The following is a 19720-nucleotide window of genomic DNA, read 5'->3' as shown; positions in this document are numbered from 1 at the left end:
ATAATATAACAGTAGATAGTGGTTCAAATTTTAAACAATTAATGTCAGGACAAACTAATGGCTCAAAACAATTATTTCACCATCCCAAATGCTAAATTTTACTTGAGGGTTTGATACGTAAAAACACACAGTAGAATATCCCTATGTCTTAAGATTCTTCGTAGCCAACTTCCTAAATTTAATATATTATCACACTCTTATCCATTTCCGTCCAACTTTTGAATTGAATTGTTAAAATGTTAGAACTCCAAATTCATGTTGTAGCTTTAATCATGGTCAGCTTATATAGCATGATAACATTACAAATGCTGATGACAGAATTCGTACGGTCAGTTCACTACACCTCTCAACAGATTGTTAATGTATCTTGACTCAAGAGGCCTTCATAGATAGAATCAGTTATACTAATTGATCATTTTATTGTAGGGGATAATATTAGAAACCTCCCTTTAGGTTTCTCCTAATATCACTTGGCACTCATGATGTTTTAAAAATATCGCTACATCCCCTGATAATTATAAAAAGACTATATTAATCCTCACTTGATACATAATTTACATATCAAATAAATGGAGCTCAAAAAATAGAAACAAAAAGAAACAAAAATCACTTTCTTCTCTCTCCTTTCTCAAACATTTTCCTTTACTCATTTTTTTTGGATGACTATGAGGTCTTTTACTTGTAAATTATAGTATATTAAATTTTGTTTGCCTTTTAATTTTTGTAATTGTGATAGAGTGCGTTATGATTTTATTTTGTTTATTTTGAGTTAAATTTTATAATGATGAGTATAATTTAAAGGTTTGGGCACGGATTGAGAAGAAGTTAGAAAAAAAAATATAAGGTTCATAAGGAATTGGTTTTGAGCATATAGAGTTAAATTGGTACTAGTGTATTTCTTTGTAAATATCTTTTCTGCTTTATAAATTTATATTTTTATGGACTATAGTATTGTGATATGGTAGTACTATTAGAAATTGTTTTTTAGGTGATAGTTTTCTTAGACCAAACAAAGTGGGTTTGGAGTATTTTTATTTAACAAGTAAAAGGATAGTTTAGGATTTTTTTAAAAATTTTGTTACACAAATAATCAAAGGAAGGGAGGTAAGTGATATTTTTAAAATCTTAGAGGGGCTAGGTGATATTTAAAAAAATCCCCAGTGGAGGTTTCTGATGTTATCCCTTATTGAAAACTAGAAAACAAAAAGGAAAAAGAATTGAGCTTTCTATTCAGCTTACTGATTTATGAATTTCGATCTAAAGGAGATAAAATGTCATGTCAAGAACTTCCACTTGAAAAAAAAAAAGTCGTTAATGTCATGACCAAAGAAATTGACTCCAGCCAAACTCTTGGATACAAGTCGATTTTGAAACCCTTGGAAACAACTAAAGAGCTCGACAGGTTAGCTCTCAAATATTGTTTTTTTACCCCGTTCTATGTTCTTCCTCCTCCATAATGTCCCAATTCTTCTCCTCAGATCCTTTATATTGTAATTGATCCTGCCTCTTTCTACTCAAAAGAAGGGGAAAATTAAAAAAAAAAAAAATATTGAGCCTACCTCCCTCTATTTATGGTGGAGGAACTCGACACTTTGTGTCTTAGCAAGTGCTTAGCGATTCAGGAAAGTGTCATAATTAATTTCTGGAACATCGCTTTTGAAGTGGATTTTCACGAAATGAGTTGCATATTTGGAGAAATCGAACAAAAATTCCATCATTCTTACTATTCTTAATAAGAAGAGAAGTATTAATGTGAATAACCCCTTTTGATATAGACGATAGGCTGGAACACAAGAAGGAAAACAAAATTGCTAAATTCCTTTAGTTAAACGTTATAGCCGGCAAATCCATTTCTCATCAAAAAATATGCACAACAAAGCTTTTTTCGCCTGAGCTCATAATCTCAATCCTAGAAAAATCTCTGTTGTGCTTCCTCTTATGCCCCTAGATGTTCTATGCAAATGACACTCTGCTGTTCTTTTCAGGAGGAAAACGAAGACCAAAAATGAAAGTTGTGCCTTAAATGTGAGAATCTTCATCTGAAGAATTAAGAATGCCTCGTGTCAAATGTGAGGAACTATAAGTCAGAAATGGATATGTGGAGGACTGCTTCTGCTATTTTCCCTAGTAGTATCACTTTCGTGAAGATATCAGAAACTACCAGACCAGGGAAAACAAAAACTGAAGAACATGAAACAGAAAGCCAGAATATTAGAGAAGAAAAACAGATTCCCTAATAACAGCAGAGATCGAATTTCAACACAGCAGACCCAGTTTCCGCCTACCAGAATTTTCCTGCTCCCCGTAGTCTGCTCAAGGCACAGGGTTAATACTCAAGGCTCAATCTAATATTTATGTAAATCCCTATACCAATTCCTAATATTCCTACTAAATTTCCATATTACAAGCCGCGTCCCAACAATGAATTGAAAAGTCAATCTTCTCCATCTGCACCTTCTTCAGATAATCTCCTCCTCTTTTCTTCTTCCGCTGCAAGAGACACAAAGTTGTCAAGCAACGAAAGTTTCCAAGTACCACAAACAACAATGGGGTTGACATGGAAAACAAAATCAAGGCATGAAGCAAAAGCTCTTTTCCCCTATGGATAAAAAATAAAAAGACAAAATACGAGAGTTAAAAACTATGAGAAACATAGAGCAAATGATAAATGAGTTTCTTTTTCCTTCCTTTTTTTTTTGGCGAGGGTGCTGGGGGTGGTGATTAAAAGAGAAAAAAAGGAAAAAAAAAAAGTCGTAAGAGAGATGGTTCATATATGCAACCAACTTCAAAATCATACATGAGCAGGCCTTTTATACCAAGAGTTTTGCTTGACACAACCATCACATTTACAATTTTCGTAGTACTCTTAATCCTTTCATAGAAAATCTGCAAATGTGGTTATATTAACTCCCGTTGGTATGACAAGCATAAATCTGCAAATGTGGGAGAATTTGCTCATCCTACTAGAATCTCCCCAAAAAAGGGGATTTCAAAGAGAACTAACTACATAAGGAGGACACAGAAACATCAAAATTTGCTTGGTAGAGCGAAAATTTGGAAAATGGGAAAATAAGAGTTTAAACATTCATTTATTCAGTAGAAAACCATACCACATCCAGACACCATACCACTTCAGACAAATAGCTGACACAACAACGAGAGTACCCACAAAAGAAACCAAAAAAAAAAGGATAAAATAAAGCAATTCAAAAAGATCTTATAACAGAATAATCATTTGTAATACAGCTCTGAAAAGAACCTATAACTAGATTGATCCTAAATCTTTTGGATTTGCCCCCAGTTACTTGACACTGTTATGAGGAGGTGGCACAACAAAGGACAAAAAGGAAAGCAAGATTTTTTTTTTAATTTTAATTTTTTGTTTTTAAGGCAAAAGGAAAGGAAAGTGAGACGGAGACAAAGTAAAAATAAAAATAACACAGGAAAGCATCAAATTAACATAACAAGGCCTACATGAGGAATCCAATCAACATGAAAACCTGGGAGAGTTTCAACAATGTCAAAGTGAAAACATTGTCCCAGAGATTTTTTAAAACTGGTCATGGTCTCAAGAGTCCCCTTCAAGAAACTGGTACAATCTGTTTACCATGACTCGACATTCAAGTGTGTCTATAGTCTCACTTTAATTGTTGTACCTCCAATTTCTTCCCTTTCTGATATGCACATTGGAATAACCCAAAAAAAAAAAAACCAAACTAATCATTAGAAACATAAAATTTTCTTAATCTTTGAATTAGTTTACTCCAAAGATTGTTCTGAGAGAAGCAATCTCACTTACAGATTCAATCGTTTTGTTTTGTTCTCTATAATAGTTATCATCATAAGATTTCAGAGATGAAGCAGTTTGAGCATGCTTCTGTGTGTACAAAGTATGTTTATTTATCAGCAACTTGCTAATTGATCCCTTAGTCCACTACTAAATTAGATTGATGCAATTTTGGACAGGATTATAACTTTTATGCATAGTCAATTTCTGTATCAGAATTTTATTGCTCAATAGTTAAGTGGTCTAATTTTTCATGATATGTGATCATGGAATTTTTGCGAACTTGAATTGCAAAACTAAAACTAGTGTTACTAAGTATTTGTCCAGTACAACAGGGAACAACCACTAAAGAACGAAGTAAAAGGAAATCCCTAAAATTTTAAAGACATAAATGTTGGTTTGCACAAATATTACTTGCTCTTTAACCTTCTAGATTGCTTTCTCGAAGCCCTGGTCAGAAAGAAAAAATTCTCCCAGGAATGATAGTGTGCCTTACAGCTTTATGATCATTTAGAGATATCCATGATGAAGAATACAAAGACAAGTGCAAATGTTTGGAGAATCCAGTGAACGACAGACTTCTGACATTTCCCCTATTTTCCCCCTAATATCGTTTAAAGCTTCATTTCACATTTTTGATACTAACACACTGTTCCATCCAAAGTAGGAAAATAATTAAATAGATCTGGAGCACCAGCTGTCCATAGTTCATGTGGCTAGCATTTGTCATCAGAAACAAAACTACTTTATTCTTTGTTTGGGACAACATTGTAGTTTTGTGACATTGCCAACAAAATGGCCTGTGAACAGCTAGTAAGCTTCTAGAAGTGAAAGTGTGAGTTTAAAGTCAAATTAGATAGCAGCCTTTAAAAGTAGTCATATCAGATAGCAGCCTCTATAAGTAGTCAAATCCAATTCAGTTTATTACACACTTAGCTTATAGCTCATTTTGTCATGATGTCTACTTAACTACAAAAATTTATTAGTCCTGAAGAAGTCTTGGCCTCCAAGAGTAGCTCTCTCAACACATAGGTATTATCAAAGCCTTAGGAAGTGAAAATGAAAATATTTGTTTTCACGCTTTTTTTTTTTGAGCTGTCACGTGTTTGTGTTGTGTGTTCTTATCGATTCTATTTCCTTTTTCTGAACTTGCGCAGTTAATCATATGGAAATCCAGGTAACATTTCCTAAATTTCTACTCTTCTTCATTTCTTCGGTTCTTGTAAACTCTTACTTCTGCCCTCATCTATCTACTGATTCTCACAAGTTATAACATCAAAAGTTCTGAAATCAGATAATATCCACATAGCTTCTTGCTGCTGCATCAATCCCTTTTTCACATATCATGATAGTTCTATGATCTTCTACATCTAGTTTAAGAAAGGCAAGATTGAATTGAGTTTTATGTATGCTCATACTAGGAATTATGGTGTTCGGAGTCTAGATGCCTCCTAGGATAACATGAATAATCATGTCAAATGGCAAAAGGTGCTCAATCATTGAATGGTATCTGAAAGAATAAGTTTCTCTTTAAAGTAATTACATTGCATACAGCTTTATAAACAAAAAGAATGATATTAAGATGACTCCCTTAGTATTTGATTGGTTTGTGAAGGAATGATGAAGTATCTATGCTGGTGCAATTAAGGAACGAAGACTAAAAGTTGGGACCATTTCATATTGCAATTGCAAATTAAGAAGGCGCTTTAGCTACCGCAAAGTTGGCCAAAATTATTCACAGTGATACAGATCATGTTCTTTTAAGCTAGTCAAGTACATTAAATTGGACAGAGAGAAAAGACTCTCATAGGCTTCAAGCAAGTTGCTTAGTTCAGCAACTGCAAGATCCTTTGCTTTTTACAGCATCAAATTATTTCCATGGAGGGGCTAGAGAGGGAACTAGAAGAGAGATTTATTAATTTTTAAGAGAAATAATGGCGGTCAAAATGAGTTTATGAAAAATTTACAACCATTGTGATGACCAATCTCAAGTAAACATGTCCAGGGATGAGATAATTTTCATGAATGATCCAAAGATGTGTTATTCTATATGATCTAAGTTCCACTTGCCACAGCATCTATTTTATCCATTTGAATGCATGTTGAAAGTTCCTTGCCGCTATTTTACTATTTCCACATGAGAACACTGCTGGAGCAACTTCCAGCAGACAGACAATTTGTCTGTCAGAAAGTCAATAAAAACTACTCTCTTCTCTCTCTCTCTCTCTCTCATGCACCTACACATAGTTCTTAGCTTATCCGCCTGTTCCATGCACTACAAGCTAGATAAAAAGAGACCAACATCATATTCAAACTAAAAAGTATCAACTTATGACATCTCAAGTTCCAAATATGGAACCTTGCTGCTTTCTCATTAAGGCATAACCATCTACAACAACCAGAATGTTGCTTCAAAAGACTTCTCTTATGATGCAAGAAGTGGGACAAATACAAAGTCTTCATGATCAAATGCATGTTTTTTAGAAAAACCAAAAGAGAACTGACTTTCTTCCCAAAGCAGCAGGTTCTTAGGAAATTTAGAACTCTAGAGTTGAACTGTGATGAAGATCATTGTCTAATCTTAATGCCTGAAATCCTCGTGTAATTCAGTTCCTTATCCTTTTGGTCCAGATTTTAGACCTTATCTGCTAGAGTCATCTTCAATCAACTGGCTTGGGTTGGATGGCATTTGTTCGCAAAATTTGAGTTTTACTTAAAACTTTCTACCATCAAAAGGATTTCCACCACAAAAAGATTTCGGCCAAGCTTTGATTAGGTGGCTAATTTAGCACAATACCCTAAAGCTCACAGAGATGGAGTCAAAGAAGAAGTAATTTTGATAAAGGCAAAAGTAAACTGATTTACACAGCTAAAACAGAGAACTTTTAAGTCTGACAATTGAATGGAATTTTAATCTAATTAGCTTATTTTTCCTATTTATTTGAACTCCTAAAGTCCAAAAGCATTTCACTCCTCATCATTTTTCTTCATATGCTTTCTACCTATGCTTAAACTACAACCCTCTCGTCCTGTAATCCAATCTAATAGAACTCCTGTATCAGTTCTCAGTCACTTGGAGAAATAACTCATCTTCTGATGATTTTTAATTGCAAGTTTACAACAACTGGCTAGGAATCTACATGTATGTCTCAACTATGGACTCTATCTGATCACAACCTAATCTTCCATCCTAATGCCAAAAATCCTAATCTACTGCAATTCCTTACCCTTTCATCACGACCTAATGTTATCTAACTTATCTAACGGAATTTATCCTGCATCATTTTATTAATAGTTTCTTGTCTTTGTAGACATCAATGGTCAACAATGTAGACCAGGATATCACTGAGCATAAAAAATGAAAAAAAGAATTAGCCAACCAGTCATAGGTTCCGTTTGATAAAACTGAATCTTGATTCTGAAGTCTGAATTCTGAAATCTGAATACTGAAACAATTAATTTGCTGAATTTTAAGTACTGAAAAAAATATATGAATGTCTGAATTTTAATGCTAAACCTATTTATACTGTTTGATAAATATTTATAGTTGAATGCTTAATAAGTTTAATTTGACAATTTTGCCTTATATCCTTTCATTCAAAAAAGAAATAGAATCTATGATTTAATTAGTTTAAATTTGTTAGGTATGAAAATGACAATATTTGTTTTTAAATCAAATTAATATAAAAGATGAAATATATTATATGAGGAGTATGGAGAAGATGTGGAAGTCATTAAAAAGGGAGAAAAGAGAAACTAAAAATCGTTAGATAGAGAATATTAGATTGTTTAATTAGATAAGAATTTTGAACATAATTAACAAACAATGGTAGATTTGGTAGATAAGATAAGGTAGTTGAAGTAATTCTATTGATTCTTATCAGAATTAAGCATTCAGTTACGATTCTTGTGCTGAAAAAAATACACACAGGTTCAGCACTGCTTAACAAGTTCAGTAAATAGATTTTCATTTATCAAACATTCAAAACATCTGAATGCCTGAAAAAATTTAGATTCAGCACTTTTTTATGTTATCAAACAGACCCATAGTCTAAACTAACAGCTCAGAAAAGTATCAAATGCTCAGTTTTGTCACCTATTGGTTTCACCAATAGAAGTCTCAATTTCTTTTCATTTGATTGGGGGCAACTTTGCCACACAAACTCACACCCCTATATATAGTTCTTCACATATAATATGTTATAACAAACTGCCCTTCACTACAACTGTTAATATCCAACCCCAAGATTAATTTCCACAGCAAGACATTCTCCAATAACTACTCTATTATGAAAGAACAAGGTTCGTTACTTCATAGACAAAAGAAGGATAACTATCAGTTGACTTTGTTAATTGTGATTTTATATCTTTAACAAAATAAAATTTTGTTGAAAAGTTCAGTTTCTGTTGCACATATACTATAACAATGCTTTCCATCAATTCCATCCAAGTCTCACTATGAAACTCACAAAAATTCAACCAGACAAAGGACATGATAGGCAAAAGATAAAAGGGATGAAAAAGCAAACAACTATTACTTCCAAACAATCAGGTTAAACTTTTAACCAATGGCCCAGGTCCTTCAACAATTAAGCCTCAAATTATCCCTTAAGTTTTCAGATAACTCAGCCCACATGTAGGGGTAGCGATGATTCAGGTTTGAACCAGAACTGGCCTCGTGGTTTGTTGAACCAGAACTGGAACCAGATTTTGAAAACCGGAACCACAACAGTGACTAAAGGTGTAGGTTCAGGTTCACCAAAATTTTGGTTTGCAACCTGTTTAAACCGTCTAAAAAACATTTGCTACCTAAACCTATTTGGCCAGTTTAGAGTTCAATATCGATAGTTAGCACCTAATATGAGAAGCTCCAATTCTAGCCCAACAACCCATTGTCCCATTCCATTAGTCAGTCTGTACCTCATGACTAATCTAAATTCAAGACCAATCTAATCCAATCAATAATGAGATATTTTTTCATAAAATTTGCATCATTTTTTCTATTTCCTTGCATATGATAATACAATAAAATTCTCTCTTTTTTTTTTTTTTTAACATTCATCGCCATTTTTTTTAGAATCAATTTTACAACAAGTGTTTAAACAGAACTAAAAGAATTGGAACCGTAACTAGAAGAAACCGTGACCGTCCCTATAAGGGCTGGTTTAGGTTCCACCTTTCAAAAGAAGCGGAACTATCGATTTTTGAATCAGAATAACTAGGCCGTGGCCATGTCTATCTACATGCATGTATCAATTCAATGCAGAAAAGTCCATAAGCAAAGTATGTTAAACTCCATTTTCATCCAACTTTTGGTAATCAGCATCAGCCCAAAACAAAGAACAGTTTCTTATGGAAAGTCCCAAACCATAGGTTAATTGATTTCTCAAAGGAAAGTATGTTGGGGAAGAGATTACACAAGCAACCAGACAGAGGAAGTAAAACAGAAGTTCAGAACAGTCAAGGTATAGAAATTGGTTTTCACGGGAGCAAATCGCACTCTTCTACAAACCTATGCAGGACCATCTAAAAATAAGCCAACAAACAGCAAGTGGAATATGCATGTACACAATGGCAATTACATATATCTAAACTATCAATAGAACACTGACTGAAACCAATAATGAAAATGAGGACAAATGAAACAAATAGCATACCCATAAGCTGAAACATTGCTTTTTGTGTACGTTTCTCTAGCTTGTCAAGCTTCTTCTGTACATCCCTCCGCAGATCCCAATTCGGCTTCTTTGGGGCAATATTTAGAAACGGGTCCTGCACATTCAGAAGCCAAGACATGAATACAGGATTATACCTCCAACGAGGTAAACAAACAAACAAAACCACATAAACAAAAGCAATCAAGAAAAACCTCTTTCTTCTCTTGACAAGGAGGTGCTTCAGCCACAGGGTCTTCAAATTTTGGTAGTACCGGAGGAGCAACTCTCCCCTCCTGAAGCTGCTTATCATGAGGAAGGTAATTCCGGAATTTCATGTTGACATTGCTGCAAATTTCACATGCAAATAACTTGATCATCTGCTAAAATACGAAGTAAATAAATAAATAATTTATCAGACTAATGGCTCCATTTGAGTTACTTATTACCAAATTTTATGCTCAATGTCCAAAAAACCATATGAAAATCGGGCCAGCTGCCCTACCAAAAACAAAATAAAAAAATTGCCCCCTCTTATCTATCAGAATATTTACAACTTTCCCTTAATAAAATAAATTAATTGTTCAATGTACAACAGCAACATAAAATGTCATCCATCGTAGCATACACTCCGAAACATAAAGGAGTGAAAAGAAATAGAAAAAAGTGGCAATTTTAATAACTAACTGCTACTGTATCCAAACCCTAGTTTCTCTAATTCTTCTACAAATGGAAAGAGTTGAACCAAACAACGAGAGGAAGAGGCAAGTAAAACTAACTACCATCAAGTTCTTACTCTTCTCGTTCTTCTTGGCCTTCTTCTTCTTCTTCTTTTTCGTCATCGTTGTCGGCATCGCGGTCTGGAGGACCAGGAGGAGGAGCGGGGGCGGCGTGGTGGTGGGGAAGGTCGTCTTGGTCAGGAGTGTTGAGGAGTTCCTGAGCGGCTCTGAGAGCTCTAAGCCGCTGTCGCCGCGTCGCTGCTGCCCCCTCTATCGAATCTTCCTCTTCCGTCGCCATTGATGCGAATAAAATTCCAGAAACTTGTCTGAATAAGGACAGACGAGATCCTCTGTCCAATTTTCTGTGTCCAATTTCCTGTCCAACACAAAACTACGTAGTTCCACTTATTCTTGTGGCTGACGTGGCACATAAAAATAAATGCCTGTTTGGCTCCATTATACTTTTGAATCTCTCTTCTTTTTTGGATTTCCTTTATTTACATATCTTTATTACAATTCCCAAAACCCTATTACTACCATAACAATTCCCAAGACCTGTTGCCGTGAGCGTCAAGAAGATTTGGGACTTCTTTGCCGATGGTAAGAAAAAAATAATATTCATCTGCACAATTGTTTCTGGCTGACTTATAATTCAAAGACAATGCAATCAAATCACAGCACCTTCTACTTCCCCCGGTTTAGCAGTGATCACAAAAATCACTGTATGTGAAAAGGAAATATATAATTCCATAAAACCAAAAATAAAAAAACTGGCTAAGCATATAATCTTCTAGGCATTGACATCTGAAACAACAATCATCGTGAACCAAATTGCAGCACATATATTTGTTTACCACTGCAATCTGTATGCCTTATAAAATGTGTATGTGGGTGGGGTGGTGTTTTTTTTCTCTGGGAAAGGGGGGTGGTAAGAAAAGAAAACAGCTATTACATCTTAAAATAGCAGAGGTCTCCATGATGTTTAAAGGTTTTCAATTTTTATCCATCACATGGTTTTTCATTGAATTAGCAACTTTGTCAACCAAGCCAATGAAATATGTCAGTTTTTAACCATATTTCCCCAAGAGATGGATTATAAATTAAATGAACACTGTATCAATGAAGACATAATTCTACTTAAAAAACAAAAAGAGGAATCAATTTACCAGAATAAAAAATAGATTGCAAAAGGTACAAGAAACACTTTTTCTATCTGAAAATGTTAAAACACAATTTGTTTTCCTTCAAAGAAAGCGAGAAGGACAATTTGTTTTCCTTCACCAATTTTTTAGATTATTCTTTCCGTTAGGCCCAGCTGCAAATTTTGCTTTGTACTTCCAAGGATTTGATTGTCTCTCTGTATGTCTCAAATTTTGTATTGGACAGGAAATTGGACATAAAAAATTGGACAGAGGATCCCGTCTGCTTAACATAGGATGTAGGAATAAACAATATTTATTTGTAACTATTTTGCTTCTTCACACTAGATTTGTGATAACTGAAAGGAAAAAATAATTATACTAAATCTCGAACAAAAAACCAAAAAAAAAAAAGCAATAGTGCCACCATAAAAAATTTGAAAAATGTTTTCTAAAAGCATGTAGGGATTATTTATGTAACCAAAATGATTTTCAACTATATCAAAGCATAATTTTCTATGTATAAAAAGTTTTATATAATTTCTATTTGCCATGTAATTACTACAAACTCCTAACTTTAAAACGTTTCCAATGGAATGAAAAAAAAATTTTACTTCCTAATGTAATTATTTAAAACTACAATACTTGAAGAAGAAAGGTTTCGGATTTGCTTACAATTGTTAAGAATTTATAGTAAAAGTCAAGCAGAGAACTATAAATAAAACTTTTTTTTGGTAAGTGGGAGGTCTCAAATCCGGGACCACTCACTTACACTTCCTTCCCCCATACTACCCAGCGCATCGCTCCGCCAAATGAAACTTTGATGATAGATATATCTACAACTGTAAAGAAAAAATAATTGAGCGTATAATATGTAGAAGTTAGATGATAAAGATAATGTTCTTTTCAAAATTTAATTTGAAAAAAATTCTAATAGGATCGATTAAAAATGACCCATCAAGAGTGAGTAATAAATTTGTTAGAAGAAGCATATCGAGAATTCAACATGACAACATATGTGATAAGGATAATAATAAATTTTAAATTAAAGATATTGGTGGAAAGATTATCCAAAATTGAGAGAAAAAAAAAAGAATAAAGGCAAAAGGAAATTGAGAGAAACAATAGCTAGTCAAAGAGCATGTAGACATTGAGAGAGTAAGTATGAAAAACTCGCTATGTCAAATAGCCACATAGGAAAGATAGGGAAAAAAAAGAATAAAGACAAAAGAAATTGAGACAAACAATAGCTAGTCAAAGAGCGCATAGACATTGAGAGAGCATGTACAAAAAACTCACTATGTCAAACAGTCACGTAGGAAAGAGATAAAGGTAAATGGATAAATATTAGAATACAACTTTATTATATATATATATATATATGAATTTTGATTTATTATTATTATTTTGAATTTATATGTATTATTAGCAACTTGATTTACATCTAATATTACAACACTAACCCCTCAAATATTACTCTCTCCATTCCATTAAAACTGTCATATTTTTCTTTTTGGTATGCCCCAAATTTATTTTCACTAATCCAAAATAGCAACGTTTCTACCCTTTAGTTTCACTGCTTTTTTTATTGAAAGCGATGGATCTATTAATTTTTTGTTTCATCTGTTTGCTTAATAATCAATTTGCATGAGTTGCACTGTACTCTATTGGTTCATTAAATATCGAAGCATGTTAACACGCAAGAAGTTTGTTCAAATATAAGATAGTACCAATCAAAAGTACCCTGACCCCCATGTCATGATATTTGTCCCATCTTGTAACTATTGCAATAGCAAATGGCCAATTAATGCAATCCCATGTGGGCAAAATAGGAAAACATGCAAAATATACCACTGCTTTTTTCATTGTTCATAAAAAGTGCAAATACTAAAGTTCGACAAATATTGTAGAACTGAGGAAGTATATGTCATATTACGGCTACTCTTAACTTGGCCATTCATGCTCTACATGCAAAAATTATTGATGTAAGTACTAGACAAACCCAAATATAAAAATTTATAATAATCAACTAAGAGTATGAAACTATTACATTTTTCATATGATAATTGAATATCCAATAGAATTACATGACACTTAAAGTTTCATTTATAAGATGAGAGCAATTATTCTTTCTATTTATGAAAACTACATCCAAAATGAAGTCATCTATCTCCTAACATCAACCAGCAATAATCATTTTCAGGCCTAAGATAAGCCATTTTATGATAAAATATTTCTAACCGATTCAATAAATATCACATCTTCAATATATATATATCCCTTAACAAATTCTAACTATAATATTATTTTTCTCAAGGACTTCTATAACTCTACAAGCTACCACAATTATAATGCATAATTTGGATATATTCATATGCATAATTGGGGAATTGATACGAGACCATGTTAGATAATCAAATTAATTACATTACAAACACATCAAAGCTCTAACCCTATTTTAATTTTCATTTTGCAATAAAATATGCTTCTATTTGTGAACTCCATGTTAAATATTTAAGAAAATGAAAATTAGTTTTTTTATGCCATCAATCAAATTTTTTTTTATGATTTCTATATTTTTGAAATATATACTCTATAATTTCACCTTTTTCCTCTGTTCAGTATCTTTTACTAAAGTTTATCAATTTCAATAATTGTTACTAAAAATCAACAAACATTTATTAGTCTAAATATAATTATTATTAAACTCCTAACATTTCAATAGTTCACACTTTCCAAATACAAGTAGTCTCATGCGATCTCCAACTAGTGTAATAGTAAATGCTAATGTCTAAAACTCTAGACACTTATAAATATACTAGTGTTAAGGACATACCCATGTATGTGCAATTTAAGAATAAATTAATTTTTATAAAATTTTCTTTATTGAATTGATAGTTATGCCCATTGGTAGTTACCTTAGTAGTTAAATTATATTAGCATATTAGCAATTTAAGCATATTAGCAGTTGTAATGAAAAATTATGTTGGTGATATATAATTGGTTAGTTAGGATAAATTTTAGCTTTTATAAGGATTAAATTGAAAGTTTAACAAGTGATAAAAGATGTTTACCCCAATCCCTTCATCTCAATTTATATAATAGAATATAGATATATAGATATAGAAAAAATATTTATTTATTTATTCCCTCAATTTCCATTGCCCCACTATAGGCGGGGATGTGATGCATAAGTTCAAAAACATTTTTAGCAACTGGCAACTAGCAAACACGAGTTTTCTAATTCCCAACTATGTGATTAGAATCCTACTTCCATTTCTTATTTTAAAACCTTGCAAGTCACTTAATTATAAAGGGCAAAAAACCTATACGCTGATCAAACATTTAAGTAGGGCAACTTGTGACGATCCCACCTCTCCCTAGGGCGTACCTCAGGGTTTAACGGACCGCCCGCCCAACTCTCGCCAGGACTCATTCACTCTCTTCTCTCAAAAAAAAATTTATAACTTCAAAAGTAAATGAAACAACAGTTCCCAAACTTGGAATGTACATTTATACTCATTTCTATCTCAAACGTTCATACATTCCTAAATATAACAAAAGATTCAAGTTCTATCTCAAAAGCGAGTCCTGGCGAGAATTGGGCAGGCGGTCTGCCAAACCCTTGGGTTCGCTCTAAAGGGAGGTGGGGTCGTCGTCGTCACACAACTTTTAACCCCTCAACTATTAAATGAGCACTTTTAGACCTCGAGTTTATAAAAAGGTCAATTGCCAACTCTTTTGGCTAGTTTAGTCGGTTTTACAATTGGTAAGACCATCATGTGAGACATAGCCCCCAAATTTGAAGAATCGTTTTGTCCATATAGAGATAAGAAATCGAAAAAAAACCCCTTACCAACTATTGAAGAAATCCCTAGTATCATATTTTCATCAACTAGAGTTGTAAAAACTGAGAAAAAAAAGGTGAACAAGGATGCCTTAGTCAAAGGCAACAATATACAATTTTTGTAGCCTTCCCCTTCCCATTATGCCTTCCCCTTCCCATTATGCTCATGTGACAAAGAAATGAAGATAATAACTTCATGGAATGATCAAAATTCAAGGAGGAGGCGCATTATTTGCTTGATAGAAGTCGATGGCTGTAGGTATTGAGATTAGATCGATGAAAAGATATGGCGTCTGTCTATGGAGTAGATACTTCGGGCTTTTAAGGACAGAAATGCAAAGAGATGAATTTGAAGAAGTTGCAAGAACAATTGAGGCAAAAGCTGATAAATTGGGCAAAATTGAGAGGATTGGAGTAGCAATTGAGGTGGCACAAATGGTTGAACAAGTTTCTTCGAAGGCTACTTGTGGTGAGTTTATTAAGTGTAATGTTAATGGTTCCTATTTGGAGAAAGAGTAATCAAGGCTCTTCTCGGATTCCATGTCTTTTTTTTTTAGTGTAAGCAGGAGGACTCGAACCCAAGACCTCTTGCTTACACTCCCTCCTCCTGTACCAACCAACCCATCCCTCCCCCCTTTTTTTAAAAAAAAAAAGAATTTATAGTGTAAGCTGAAGGATTCGAACTCGAGACCTCTTGCTTACACTCCCTCCCCCCATACCACCCAACCCATCCCTTCCCCCCCCCCCGATTCCATGGTTTGGTTGGGTTCATCCTCTGGGGAGTTCTTAGTCAACTCTTCTTGGGAGCTTACTCGTCAGCAACGTCACATCTCCCCGGTGGATGGTTGCATTTGGAACAACTTGATGCCGCTGAAGCTGTCTTTCTTCGCCTGGAAGGTGGTTCGGAATCTGGTCCCTTTGGATGTGATCTTGCAATGACGTGGAGTCTCCCTGGCATCCAGGTGCTTGTGTTGTCTTTCGCAAGAGGAATCTTTGGTTCACCTCTTTGTGACAGGCCCGATAGCGTTGGAGGTATGGAGCTCTTTTCGATAGCAGTTTGGGCTAATTGATTCCCATCCCACTTCAGTGTCTGCGATGTTTCTGTCATGGTTTAACTTGAACTCGTTGGTGACACGGGGCCACATAAGGACTGTTGTACCGGTAGCGATATTGTGGTTCCTATGGAAGTCCAGGAATCAGGCGCTCTTTGAGGGTGCCGATTTTGGGGCTCGTAGGGTTATATCTTTGGTGAACGAGTTTGTGGAACAGCTGGGGATGGCAAAAAAATTCTCTGCACGCTATTTCAGGGGAGACGCGGAAGACCCTTGGGCTCAGCTAGGCAGCGGATTGGTGCGGAGAAGACACGCGCGCGGGGTGTCTTGGAAGCGTCCTCTGGTGCATCATGTCAAGTTGAACACGGACGCTAGTGTCTACCACAATCGGGCTTTTGGGGGCGGTTTACTCCGCGACTAGGAAGGCCGTTTAATTTTGCCTATTACAAGGAATTCGGGGAGATGGATGTCTTGAGGGCAGAAAGCTCAGCCTTGCTGTATGGTCTTCAGCTATGTAAGGACATAGTTAGGGATCCTCTGTTGGTGGAGGTGGACTCCAAGTGCCTGGCCTAGCTACTTATTGCAGGAACGACGTCTCAGTGGCCCCTATGCAATACGCTGCGGTGCATACGCGTGTTGCTTTGGTCCTTGTCAGCGACTATATCGCTTGTTGTTAGAGAGGCAAATTCTTTGACCGATAAGCTAGCAGGTTTGTGACTTCCATCAGAGCTATTTTGCACTTCACTACATCATCTCCCAGCGTTAGTGCGGGCCTTCATATGTTTAGATAGCAGGGAATTTTCTTCTCTGCGATGGCAGTATTCAAGGGACTAGCCCTCCTTTTGCGGTTTTTTGAGATAGTTGGTGCCCATAGCTCTATGTACTCTTCCTCTTATTCTTAGATCAAAGATGCGGCCTTTTTTTTTTTTGGGAAATCCAAGACAAAGATTTGATATGTTAGTTTAGGAAAAAATGGACATATAGTGCAAAGTTGCTTGAATTTTGTGTATTTTGTTATAGTAGTATTTTCCTACTTGTAGTAGTAGTAGTTATGTTATGGTGGAACAGATAGTACTTATAGTTTTGTTGCTTCTAAGTGTAATATTGGTTTGGTTGAATGAGTAATTAAATTCTATTTTTATGCCGATTAGATTTATTCATAGAAAATAATGACTTGACAGAAAGATGAAAGTTAGATCAAAATAATAAATGAAATAATAGCAGAATTAGCATAATAAAAGAACACGAAATATTTTCTGCTATACATATTCATCCAACTAAATTGGCAATTATCAATAACTACTGGCATATTTTCTGCCCACAAAAAATATACATGATAAGAATCTTTGACAGCCCCATCACATAATAAAAAATCATTAAAAACTATTTAAATCAATAATGTCATATTACAACCATCCAAAACATATTAGAGCATTAGTACATGTAACCAAATTCACTAATTCAATAAAAATAAAGATCAATTGTGATAGATTGTCCTGGTGATTAACTGGATGCCTCTTGGTTATTTCCAAATCTAGAACCTCTTCCTTCTCCTCTTCCTCTTGTTTTTCCCTTCTAATTTTCAACAGTAAATGGTGGGTTTTTTGTGAGGATCGGAAATTTGTCTAATCTTTTATTTTATTCCTCTGAATACATTTTCTTTACTTTACTTTATTGCCTTAATTTCCCAGATATTTTTATAAGAAAGTCAAGATTTTTAATCATTTTTCTTCTATAAGTTAGTGCATGTTAAGTTCGTAGCGTATTATAGAAGTAGGACCCACTAATGAGGTGTATGCGATAAATTTTAAGATTAAGAGGAGTTTTGTGCAAAAGGATATTATTTTATAAGGTGTTAAGGGATAATTAGAGGTTGGCTAGATATTTTAGTATTTGGGAAGACCATTAGATGAGAATTAACCTTTGGAAGCCATGTGTCAACAATGCCATGGAGTTTTGACTTGGACCAAGACCTTTCTAAACCTTTAATTTAAAAAAAATTGACAAAAAAACCTCATTTCTTCTTCTCCTTTTGGCCGACTGTCTTGAGAGGAAAAGAGAGAAAGAAACTCCATCTTCAACCTTCAATTCTTGCTTGAATCCTTAAAGTTTCATCCAAAACTTGCAAACCACTCCATAAAAAGTGATATTTAGTAAGAATTAAGGACTTTGGTGGAGAGATTTGGGAGAAAGAAGCTCTTGGGTTGCATTTCTTCATAGGGTTTTAAGATAACCATGTCTAGAAACCATCTCTTCTCTTTTAACTTGCATATGAGTAGATTTAAGACTTGATTTTGGTAGATTTCACGAAAAATTTCATAGTTTGTGTGGTGGTTTGAAAATTCCGCTTTGATTAAGAAATTTCAGCTTTTGATATGTTGATTTGAGCTTGGGTATGATCTAGTAGCTTTGCCATGTGAATTTTCTAGCTTTTATATGTTATTTTGGCTTCATTATAGAAAATTTCAGCTTGTAGAGGTGAATTTCAGCTTAGGGTTAACATTTTCCAACTTTATTATGGTTGTGTTTGAGCTAGATAATTATCTATTTTGGGTGGCTTTGTGGCCTTAAACAAGTGTCCTTTATAGCCTATGACTTGTGGTTGTGATTGAAGTTGAATTGCTATGAAGATAAGTGGTGAGTTTGGAAGGGAAAGCTAAGGAAATAAGGGGAATTAAGGAAATAAGTTGTTTAAAGCAAACTACTTGTGACTGAAATTTATGAGTTGTATGATTGTGACTTTGGTTTAATCTAGACTGGACGAGTGTGTACTTTATCACACTCAATTCCACTTGACTGCTTGACTGGTCTACTGTTCATTTGGAATCTGTTACTTGTGCATGAATTTGATGTCATTTGGAGCCTAATATCCGACGACCCTACTATGAAATTGAGCTCAAACCTCATTGGTAGTTAATTGAATCGAGCCAATAAGAACTTGGTCGAGGTAGATTGACGAGTCATGAGGAAATTGTCTCTGATTTACTGAATACTGGATTCTTCTGATATTTGGTATACTCGAGTATTACCACCACTGTTTCTATTTGGTGTTTAGGCCCGGTAAGAGGTAGAGCGAGGATCAACGGTCAATGTTTTTGCTTCTCTAAACGTTGACGGAGTGTCAACGGGCTTGGATCAAGCTAATGTGACTGGGAATTTGGCTCTTAAGAGCCATCTGTATCTTTTTACTTGAAACACTTTGTGTTAATTGTGGTGTTTACTATTCTCTCAAATTGATACTTATATGTGATAGATTAAAGTTCGAACTTTGTGATTTTTGACTATGTGACCCTGTGGTACCTCATTGGATGAAAATTCACTCTGTCACCTTTGTTCTCCTTACAGGGGGACGAAATCTTAGGAACATAATTTTTGGGGAAAAGTTGAGCTAGTTATAGCTTTTAGACATTTTTTTTAAACTCCTCTGTAATAGTAAACTTTATATGTATTTGTATAAGATTGAATACTTTGGTATGTACTTTAAGTTTGAATCGTTAGTGACTTTATTGTATATAGTTCTGG

At 34.5% G+C, this 19720-nt stretch overlaps 1 protein-coding gene across 1 annotated transcript; it reads right to left on the bottom strand.

Annotated features, from left to right (window-relative positions):
- Window positions 1–2186: 2186 nt before the first annotated feature.
- On the bottom strand, window positions 2187–10533 carry LOC113741521 (uncharacterized). Its single transcript, XM_027269050.2, has 4 exons — window positions 10238–10533; window positions 9657–9789; window positions 9445–9559; window positions 2187–2490 (listed from the first exon to the last, which is right to left on the bottom strand). The coding sequence occupies exons 1-4, from the start codon at window positions 10456–10458 to the stop codon at window positions 2435–2437; spliced, it is 525 nt and encodes a 174-aa protein (XP_027124851.1). The 5' UTR covers window positions 10459–10533; the 3' UTR covers window positions 2187–2434.
- Window positions 10534–19720: the final 9187 nt, after the last annotated feature.

Source organism: Coffea arabica, chromosome 4e (assembly GCF_036785885.1).
Source record: "Coffea arabica cultivar ET-39 chromosome 4e, Coffea Arabica ET-39 HiFi, whole genome shotgun sequence".
NCBI classification, from domain to species: domain Eukaryota; kingdom Viridiplantae; phylum Streptophyta; class Magnoliopsida; order Gentianales; family Rubiaceae; genus Coffea; species Coffea arabica.
This window is presented reverse-complemented; position numbering and strand designations above follow the sequence as displayed.